Source organism: Cavia porcellus, unplaced genomic scaffold (assembly GCF_034190915.1).
Source record: "Cavia porcellus strain 051 isolate PalLab524CR breed Dunkin Hartley unplaced genomic scaffold, mCavPor4.1 scaffold_23, whole genome shotgun sequence".
Taxonomy (NCBI): Eukaryota; Metazoa; Chordata; class Mammalia; order Rodentia; family Caviidae; genus Cavia; species Cavia porcellus.
The window spans coordinates 54,837,954-54,848,288 of NW_026947506.1; the positions used below are offsets into that span (position 1 = coordinate 54,837,954).

A 10,335-nucleotide genomic window follows, 5' to 3' on the forward strand; every position below is an offset into this window, starting at 1 on the left:
CAGTAAGGTTTTGGTTTCTTTTTCAGATTTAAATGTTTGATCCATCTGGAATTTATTTGGTGCTAAGCAGTGAGGGTGGGCGCCAATTTCTATTTTTCCAAAGGGCCGGCCAGTTATCCCAGCGCCACTCGCCCAAGAACCCTTCCCCACGCGTCCGAGGGGAGGCCCCCCAAGAGCCCTCTCGGACCCGCGCCTCCGCAGACCCTGCAGACTCAGCGAAACTGGCGGAGCCGACGCAGGGCGGCGAAAGACCAGAGCCAGCCGCGGGCGGAGCCCGGGCCCAGACCCAGCTCCCCAGGGAGGGCAAGGTCCCGCCCCTTTTCTCGCCGGCCCCGCCCGCACCCGGTGATTTAAATAGTAGGCGTGGTCTTTGGCTTTTTTTTTTTTTTTTTTGGCATAGGGACGGGGCCGTTTCCTGGTCCAGCCGGCTTCCGTCCGCCTTCCTCCGGGCTTCCGTCCGCCGGCCTTCCGCGGACCCCAGGAGTCGCCCGAGTCCGCGCTCAGATGCTTCCAAAGCGGCGGCGAGCGCGAGCGAGGTCTCCGGGCGCCGCTGCCGCCTGCTCCACGCCGTCTTCGGTGCTTTTCCCTGACGTCGCGATCTACCTGGCCGAGCCGCGCATGGGTCGCAGCCGCCGGAGCTTCCTCACACGCCTGGCGCTGTCCAAAGGCTTCCGTGTCCTGGATGTGTACAGGTGCTCTGCCCCCGAGGGTCCTGCGGGCGCCGGCGTCGCAAGGTGCGGTGTGCCGCCGCTGCCTCGGTCCTCCATGCCTCTTGACGACGGCCTTGGGATGAAATACCTGGCTCTTCGCATCGTGGGCTTTCCCAGGCCGCGATTTCCCTTTCGATGAAAGGTGCTGTTTATGAGAGCCGGGAGTGTTCTTTGGCATCACTGAAACACAAGCCCTTCGGAGCCCTTAGGAAGAAATCCCAGTGGATGCCCAGTGAGGAAATGGTTTCGAGACAGGAAAGCAAATGAACTTGAAGCCAGTGCTCCTTGCAGCCTTTATTTACTTCTGTTTTTAAATTAAACATTCCTGAGGGATGGTAGTACATTAGACTCACCTGAGAGAAGTTGGAGAGCTAGAAAAAGCGAAAGCATCTTAGAGTGCAGCAGGGCAGTCTAACCATAACAACATGTTATCTTTCACTTTACAAAGGAGAGAAGACCCGACTTGCCAAGGCCATGCAGCGAGTTTTACAGAGCCAGGGTTCATAGAGTCAGGCTTCACATCTGTGCTTAAACCAAGCGCTGAGATGAAGATCACCTGGTCTCAGCCTCTGGGGAGCTCCTCTGAGATGGTGAAAGACTCAGATAAGTTCATAGTCAGGCTGTCCAAGAGAGCATACTTGGGACAGGAAACCAGTTTTTGTTTTCCTGGTCCCGGGGATTGAACCCGAGGCCTTTGCACTGAGCTACATTGCCAGCCTTTTAAAAAATCTGAGATAGGGTGTAAGTTGTCCAAGCTGGGCTCAGACTTTCAGTGTTCCCCATTCAGGTTAGATTCTGCCACTATGCCTGGCAGAATCACAGTTCAGAGAATAATAGGGGTGTTCATCGCCTAGCAGGAGGGACTGGGCTTTCTACAGGTGGTGACATTTGGAGAATGAAGGGTCATCACCATGCAGGGCAAGGCAAGGACAAAGGTTCACAGGTATGAAACTGAAGAGGTGGGACCCTGGGCCTCACCCTCTTCTCCTTTTGCCAGCTCTGAAGTGACACACGTGGTGATGGAGCAGACCTCAGCAGAGGAGGCTGTCTGCTGGCAGGAACAGGAAGCTACTCTGCACCCAGGGTGCCCCTGCCCAGCTCTGCTGGACATCACCTGGTTCACAGAGAGCATGGCAGCTGGGCAGCCTGTGCCCGTGGAGGGCCGACACCGCCTGGAGGTGAGCTGGTGCAACCTGGAGACATGGCAACAGTGCCTTTGTGTCCTCTGGAGGATGTGAGGGCTGTGACTGGACCACCAGGAGGCCCTGAAAATCCAGTAGAGTGCCATGGCAGGAGCAAAAGCTGGGGCTGGGCCATTCCACTGTCTGTCCTCACCACGTGGCATCTTCAGCCCTTTCTTCCTCCCTGAGTGGATGACCTTCAGGAGTCCCAGGAGCTGGGCTGCCTGCATGCAAGTGCTGAGTGTGCCTGTGAGCCATGAGTCAGAGGCCATCTCTTTAGCCTCGGTGCCCCCATCCCATTTGATTGGGAGGATTTGGGGAGGTGAAGCACATGCAGCAAGTGGGGTGGCAGCTGAAGTTCTCCATAAGGGTTAGCAGATGTTGCTACTGTTTCTCTGGCCTGAAAAGCGCCCTCTGCAGGCCGGTGCCTCCCTCTGCCTGTGCTCACCCTCTTACAGTTGGCTCCCTCTGCCTGTGAGACCCCAAAGGCCCAAGGTGAATGTTTAGGATAGGACAGGGTTCTGCCTGGCTCCTGCCAGCCCTGCAGCCTCATCATGACCCATATATCACCTTTCCCCAGGTCCCTGAGCCACGGAAGAGACCTCCAAACCCAGTGGCACCAGCACCAGCGCCAGCAGCAGCAGTGATGCCAGCCTACGCCTGCCAGCGTTCCACACCCCTCATGCACCACAACAGCAGCCTCTCGGTGAGCTTTGTGAGAAGGTCCTGCCCTGGGGGCTCAGACAGGTTGCAGCTGGATGGTCACTCGGGGTTCACCAAAGGCCCCTCTCTGCAGGAGGCTCTGGAGACACTGGCAGAAGCAGCAGGCTTCGAAGGCAGTGAGGGTCGCCTCCTCTCCTTCCGCAGAGCAGCCTCAGTGCTCAAGGCCCTGCCCTGGCCTGTCACAGAACTGAGCCAGCTGCAGGGGCTGCCACACTTCGGAGAACATTCCACCAGCGTCATCCAGGTTGGTGCCCGCTACACTGAGTGGGGCAAGCGGGAGTAGGGGCCCCTGAGGCCTGATGAGAGAGCAGGGTCTCTGTTTTCAGAGCCCAGCAGGGAGAGACAGAGCTGCCACAAGGCACTGAAGGCCATCCTTAGTGCCGAGAACCCAGTGCAGGGAGCTATTGGCCTTGGTGTCTTCTTCTTGGGCGCCAGTTGCCTAGGGTGTTGGAAGACAGTACCTTGAGTGTGAGGTTTTGAGAACCTGACACAAGGAGCTTTCCTGCTGTGCATTTCCACCTTAAAAATCCATGGTGGTAAAAGACACTTCTAAGCGAAGTCACACACATTTCGAAAGCAAGCGTTTATATCTCCTGGGACTTGACACCCACCTGCAGGATGACCCACGGTATCTGGGGCCTCAGCTGCTGTCACTGCAGCCATGAGAAGCTCTGACCCTGGACCCTGCTGCCTGTGTTCCCAAGCAGGGTCTGTCGCTGAGTCCTAGTGGACTGTAGCACCAAGAGCCTCCCAGAAGTAGGAGAAGGGATCTCCCTGTCCCTGGCTATGGCTCCCCTGACTGCTCACTCTCTTTCTCTCTGGTCCCAGGGGCTTAGAGTTTTGCTTTGCTTTCTCTCCAGGAGCTGCTGGAGCGAGGCGTGTGTGAGGAGGTGGAGAGGGTTCGCTGCTCTGAGAGGTACCGGACCATGAAGGTGCGCAGGCGGGTGGGACCTGGCAGGGCCACAGCACACATGGGGATGAGGCAGGGGACACTGACCCAGCTCTGGGGTCAGAGAAGGTCTCTGCAAGACGACAGCAGCTGAGCTGACACCTGATACACACAAGAATGCCAAGTGGAGACCAGCAGGCAGCAGCCTACTTGAGCACAGAATTTTCTAGAACACTCAGCACTGTCTGTTTTGTTTTTTTCATTTTTTACCCTTAGTAATGGAGATTGAACTCAGGGCCTTATGCACACTAAGGAAGTGCTGTGCCCCCGAGCCAAGTGCCCAGCCCTTTTTATTTTTCTGTTTTGAGAAAAGACTTCACTGAATTATCCAGGCTGGCCTTGAACTTGCAGTTTTCCTGCTGCCTCCTTCAGAGTGACTAAGATTACACCTGTGTGCCTAGTTAACCTTGGTATTTTTTTTTTTTTTTGTCTTTTTCCTTTTTATCGGTACCAGGGATTGAACTCACAACTGTCTGCTTGCAAGGCAGGCACTTATGTCACTGAGCTAAATCCCCAGCCCCAACCTTGGTATTTTTAGAGTCAGGTTTCACTGGCCAAAGTGACAATGGCCTGTCTTATAATAGGTTCAGAGAATCAGGGAGAAGATGGCACAGCAAAGTCCAGAAGGGGGAGGCCCGTAGCCATTCAGTCCTCCTCCCGCGGTGCAGATGTGGCCACAGATGTGGCCTTGCTGTGTGGCTGCACAGGGTCATTCCAGAGTTGCTGGGAGAGTGAGTGGCTGGCTCAGACCAGGTGACATGCTTGGCCAGGTTCCCTGGACCATGGCCGCCCCGGCTGCTATGCAGGAGCCTCAGAGGGGCCCCCGAGGGTCTCCCCTCAGGCCTCCTGCTGCTGAAAACACCCTATTGTTCACTGTGTGTTGAGAACCACGAAGCCAGTTCCAGCTGCTGGGAGTGGAAAAGGGGGTTTCCAGAGAAGAGATGCTGCTCATCCAGGCTTCTGAGGCCCTGAGTGACAGAGCTTCTAGGTCAGCAGTTCAAGTGGGCCGGCATGCCGACTTCAGAGATTCATCCTCGCCCTGTGGCCTGGGACCACAGAGACATCTGCTCGGGAGCTCCATGCCTTACCTGTCATCTGTCCTTCATCCACACAGCTCTTCACCCAGATTTTCGGGGTTGGGGTGAAGACTGCCAATCAGTGGTACCAAGAAGGACTGCGCACCCTGGACGAGCTCCAAGAGCAGCCCAGGAGACTGACCCGGCAGCAGCAGGCAGGTGAGCCCTGGAGCGGCTTCCCTGCTTCCCAGAGCCCTTGGCACACCCTGCTGAGTGAGGGGAGCAGCTGGGGCAAAGGGGGCTTGGTGGCAGGCAGCATTGTGTCACAGCATGGTTGTCAGGATCCCATGTTGTTGGATCCTGTGAGGCCCAGGCCTCAGGCCCATCTATCATGATGTGGGGGCATCCCAGGGGCCTGCAGGGCAAGAGCCCCCATGACTTGGAAGAGCATCAACTTTTGGGTTCCTTGGGCCTGGGTTCAAATTCTGTCCGTGGATGTCAGGTAGGTGACCGTGAGCCTTTGTGAGGCCGTCAGTGAGCACACACTTGGCCTGTCTGTGTGTCCTGCCTGGATGACAGCCCTGCTGAAGGGCATCACAGCCACTTATCCTGTTCCTGTATAGCTCCCTGGATGCCACCTAGCTCAGGAGGCAGGTGGGGTATCCCCCAAGGCACCCACAGTCCCCCTCCCCAGGGCAGGGGATACAAAGGCCCAGAGTGCGCTGGTGCTGCTGCTTCTCCTGACTGGCCCATGGGAGATCCAGTGACGACATCACAGGGCAGGAGACAGGAGGATGCTAAAGGCAGTGTGGCCTGGCCACCTTCTTCCCGTCCTTTTTTTAAAGGTTGGAGGAGATTCTGGGGCTCAAACCCAAGACTTTCACACTGAGCTGCAGCCCCAGCTCATTTTATTTATACTTAGAGACAGGATCTCATCAGGTGGTGAAGTTGCCCAGGCTAGGCTGGGATTTACAATCCTCCTGCCTCAGCCTCCCAGAAATGCTAGGATTATAGGTGTATACCATCATACCCAGCTTCTTGCTTTTCTTTTTCTTTTTCTTTTTTTTTTTTTTTTGTCTTTTTCCTTTTTATCGGTACCGGGGATCGAACTCACAACTGCCTGCTTGCAAGGCAGGCGTTTGTGCCACTGAGCTAAACCTCTAGCCCCTTTCTTTTTCTTCTTGAGACAGGGTTTTGCTATGCAATTCAAGCTGGTCTTGAATTCACTTTGTAGCCAAGGCTGGCCTCGAACTTGTAACAATCCTCCTGTCTCAGCTTCCCAAGTGCTGGGATTACAGGCGTGCACTTGTATGCCCAGCCTTCTTCCCATCTTTTTATCGCCTCTTGGTCACACATTATGAATGGAGAAACCAAAGCTGTATCCTGCACGTGTAACTCAGCCTCCTTGTATCTGATTCTACTATAGTTTTGTAAGCTGTTACTTTTGGGGAAGGTGAGGTAACTCAAATATTATTTCCTTCAACCAAATGCGAATCTACAGTTACATCAAAATAGAAACTAGTGTGTGTTAGGGTTTTCTGGTGCAATAGAGAAGCAAAAGGAAAAAAAAGTGGCCTTTATTGAGGACGTAGGGAGGAGCACACCTCTTGTGGGATTGGGCTTTCTCCACTGCTCAGCACAGGGGGGCTGAGGGTTATGTGACCTCTGACTGGACGTGGCACTTGGGATGAGCATTAATGACGCTTGAGGAACTGATTGGAATTCTTTGCGCACACAGGAAAGGAAAGAGGAAGTTGTAATCAGGGCTAAATGGGAAGGAGGAGGAAGTGGTCATCAGGGTGTCATTTTTTTGCTTTGGCCTTCCACCCTGTTAGACCACTGCCATGATGTCCTGTAATTTATACGAGGGCAGAAACCTTTCATTATGTAAGCTCTGCATAGTGACACACACCAGTAATCCGAGCACTTGAGGAGGCTGAGGCCAGAGGGTCATAACTTCTGAACCATCCTGGACAATTCAGAGACTTAATAAAAAAAGGTGCTGGGATGTAGCTTAGTGTGAAAGTCCTGGGCCTGGGTTCAACCCCACTACCACAAAACAAGGACTAATACATAAGAGGGGAGGGTTGGGCCACTGACCACCTGTGCTGGAGGAGGAGGCCCAGTGCGGCGGTGTGCAGGGCCATGTGGAGTGGGGACAGGACTGGTGAACCTGGCTGTGCTACCCGCAGGGCTCCAGCACCACCTTGACCTGTGCACCCCCGTGGGGCGGCCAGATGCTGAGGCTCTGCAGCAGCTGGTGGAGGCCACCGTGAGACAGGCCCTGCCTGGGGCCACTGTCACACTGACTGGCGGCTTCCGGAGGTAAGGGCCCCTATGTGTCCTCCCAGCAAAGGGACCTATGTGTGGTCACCTAATGGACACCCGTCCCTGGGAAGGGATGCAGCTTGGGCAGAAGTCTCTGCCCTGTTTGTGCTGTCCCACGAGGCTGGCCTGTCCCTGCAGGGGGAAGCCACAGGGCCACGATGTGGACTTCCTCATCACACACCCTGAGGAGGGCCGGGAGGCGGGGCTGCTGCCTAGCGTGCTGCGCCAGCTGCAGAGCCAGGTGAGCGACCCACATCCTGCCTGGCCAGCTGCACCCTCACTGCAGCCAAGCCTAGACACCTGCTCTCCCCGCAGGACCTCGTCCTGTACCACCAGCACCAGCGCAGCCGCTTGGGGGACCCCAGCCGCCTGGCCCAGCAGAGCCATACCATGGACGCCTTTGAGCGGAGTCTCTGCATCCTCCGCCTGCCGCTGCCCTCCAAGGGGGCAGACCCAGAGTCCCAGCCCGCCTGGAAGGCCGTGAGGGTGGACCTGGTGGTCACTCCTTGGAGCCAGTTCCCTTTCGCCCTACTTGGCTGGACCGGCTCCCAGGTGGGCCATGTGCACGGGCTGGGGCCTGGTGGGCCTCTCTGAGGCATGTGCTCCCCCAGTTCCTCCCACTCCCCAGTAGGCTGTGTATAGGGGGCTGCAAGCTGGGGTGTCCCAGACAGCCCCCTGAGCCCTGTGCTGCCCTGCAGCTTTTTGAGAGGGAGCTGCGCCGATTCAGCCGGAAGGAGAAGGGGCTGTGCCTGAACAGCCATGGGCTCTTCGACCCAGAGCAGGTGTGTGGGGGCGTGGTGTGGGCCAGGAGCCCCGGGCTACTGCTGTCTGATCTGGCCTGGGCCTTTGGCACTGTAACCCACAGGACCCCATCTCAAATCCCAGATCCTGGCCCCAGAACAGCGCCTTGCCCCAGGCCTGGGCATCCCTTGCCAGGCCATCTCGGGGTGCCACCAAGTGTGGCCCTGGCTGATGATGCCATGCTCCTGTTGCAGAGGACGTGTTTCCACGTGGCTTCTGAGGAGGACATCTTCAGGCACCTGGGCCTCACATACCTGCCCCCAGAGCAGCGGAACGCCTGACCCGCACCACCCGGAGAGTCCCTACACGCTGAATGTCTCCACGTGGACGTGCTGTTGCCCGGGCCTTGCCTCGGCATGGCATCTCTGTGGGACCCCAGGTCGGCTCTCGGCACTCCCTGCACTGGTTCCTGCCCTGCCCAGGGATCTGAGCCCCATGTGCTGAGGCACTGCAGTGGGGCCTGTGGCATCAGCTGAGGTGCCACAGCCATGTCTTCTGGGGGTGCCCTGCTCACAAGGGCTCAGGAAAGCCTTGCTCCCTGTCCCCTGCTGCAGCCAAGAGGTGGCAGCGTTGAGGGGTCTGCTATGAGATGCAAGCATCTGGGGGGACCCAGCTCAAGAGAACTTGAGCCCCCAAAGACATGCTGCTTCTGCCCCAGGCCTGTCGTCAGCTCTCCTGCCAGCACTGCCCACTCAGCCCTGCGGCAGCTCCCGGCCCAAGGCCTCATGGTGCAGGGACCTGGGGTCCTGCCTCCCCGGCCACCCCATCCACATCCACACACCCCTCACACCCCTGGCTCCACTGCCACCAGCGGTCCTGCAACAGCCCCTGTTCTGCTGTCTGAGCGGAGCCTCTATGCTCTGTGCCCTGTGTTCCCCAGGCACATTGGGGCCTGCCTTTGCCACGTGGTCCACCTTGAGCCCCCTGTGCCCACCTTCTTTGGGTCCCAAGGTCATTTTGCCAGGTGAGGGCTTCCTAGGCCACTCCCCACCTCATGAAAAAGTTTTCTGGAAATTAACCTGCAGTAAAACGGACTACTCAGAGGACAGTCTTACAAGCTTTAATACACTTAGAGCCCGGTCACTTGCCACCGTCAGGACATGACTGGTCCGTCCCTCACGTGCCTCAGGGCGCCCATTGTGGCAGTGCTCCCTGGCACCAACAGTGGCGGTCAGGTCCAGACCCCTGCGCGTGTGACGAGGTGGCAGGCTATACCTCCCTCCTTGAGCTGCTCACACCACTGCTGCTCGTATGTGTGCATCCCGCCTTTCCTCCAACGCCAGCGTCCTGTGGCCCCCTCTGATTGGGCCGTGCCCTCTTGCTGTGCCTGGATGTCACTGATGTGCCCTGCAGAGCTATCCAGTCTTTTTCTGAAGCATGGCATCTCCCGGGCAAGAGTCTTGTAGGGCCATTCATGTCCCTTTGTCATCTGGTGATGACAAAGGGGTCTGGCCCTTTTCTTTTTTGTTTTGTTTTGTGTGTGGGGGAGGTTCTGGGGCCCAAGCAAGGGCTTGTGTATGCTAAGCCAGGATTCTACCTGTGCACCGAGGCCTAGCTTTTTCTGCATGTAGCATCAGGCATGATGCCTCGCACGGTGCCATGTCCATGTGAGCTCAAGATGAAGGCTGCTCACTGTGGTCTACAATGTCAAGCGTCTTCTCGCCAGCTGACTTACTATGGCAAAATGGCCAAGGGTTTTGTCTTTTTCTCCTAATATTGGGGATAAAATCAAAGACCTTCGCACTGAGCTGTATCCCTAGCCCTACCCTTGTCATTTTTTATTCTGACAGTAGGTCTCTCTACATCCCTAATTTGCCCACATGGGGTTCAAACTTGAGCTCCTCCTGCCTCAGCCTCCCAGATAGCTAGCTGGGCTTCCAGGAATCCACCACCACACCTAGATCTCAGTGTTTTATAACAGATGTTGGATTCTATTTGATGCTCTTTCTGCATCAAGCAGTATGATCATGTGAATTTTCTTGTTTAGCCTGATAATATTGCTTGGTTTGGAAATATCGATTTAGGTGATTCCTGGGATAAAGCCTGGTCTTAGTGTACTGTTCTTACCTGTTACTGGGACTGACATGCTAATATTTGTGGATTTTATGTCTGTCTGTGGAAGGCAATTTTCTTACACTCTCTATCCAGTTTTGATACTAGGTGCTTGCAGTTCAGGTTATTACTTGGGAAGTGTTCTCTGATTTTCTGGAAGAGATTGTGTAAAATTATTGTTCTGTTAGTGTTTAGTAGAATTCACCAATAAATTCATCAGGGTCTAAAGTGTTCTTTTTCAAAAGGGTTTAAGCTATAAATTCAATTTCTTTAATAAATACCAAATGATTCTTATTGTCTTTTTCTTGGCAGAATTTTGGTGGTTTGTGATTTCCAAGAAATAGATCCATTTTTACTAGAACTGCTGGATTTATGTAGAGCTATCCATAATATCTCTCATCACCCTCTTAATGTCTGTGTCATCTCTAATGATGTCCTTTCTTTCCTTCCTGATGACAGTAATTCTCTTAATCTCCTTCTCCGTCTCTGTCTCTATCTTCACTCTCCCCTAGAGGTGTAACATTTATAATGATCTTTTCATAGAGCTATCTTTGTATTTCATTGATTTTATTGTT

The 10,335-nt window shown here is 55.2% G+C and overlaps 1 protein-coding gene across 4 annotated transcripts; it reads left to right on the forward strand.

Annotated features, from left to right (window-relative positions):
• Positions 1–377: 377 nt before the first annotated feature.
• Positions 378–10,054, forward strand: Polm (DNA polymerase mu). 4 transcript variants are annotated; one of them, XM_063234443.1, is made up of 11 exons: positions 378–734; positions 1,708–1,888; positions 2,472–2,597; positions 2,688–2,858; positions 3,475–3,546; positions 4,678–4,798; positions 6,772–6,904; positions 7,046–7,148; positions 7,223–7,459; positions 7,606–7,689; positions 7,903–10,054. In XM_063234443.1, the coding sequence occupies exons 1-11, from the start codon at positions 505–507 to the stop codon at positions 7,987–7,989; spliced, it is 1,545 nt and encodes a 514-aa protein (XP_063090513.1). In that variant the 5' UTR covers positions 378–504; the 3' UTR covers positions 7,990–10,054. The 4 variants fall into 4 exon arrangements, with proteins under 4 accessions (XP_063090513.1, XP_063090514.1, XP_003465873.2 ...); XM_003465825.5 differs by having other exon boundaries at positions 379–692; XM_063234445.1 differs by having other exon boundaries at positions 696–852.
• Positions 10,055–10,335: the final 281 nt, after the last annotated feature.

What these genes read in the sequence shown, in the direction of transcription:
- Polm (XM_063234443.1), top strand. Translation starts at nt 505, where the DNA reads ATGCTTCCAAAGCGGCGGCGAGCGCGAGCGAGGTCTCCGGGCGCCGCT. An exon ending in AGGGCCGACACCGCCTGGAG is followed by an intron (nt 1,889 to 2,471) that starts GTGAGCTGGTGC and finishes ACCTTTCCCCAG; the next exon opens with GTCCCTGAGCCACGGAAGAG. An exon ending in ACCACAACAGCAGCCTCTCG is followed by an intron (nt 2,598 to 2,687) that starts GTGAGCTTTGTG and finishes CCCTCTCTGCAG; the next exon opens with GAGGCTCTGGAGACACTGGC.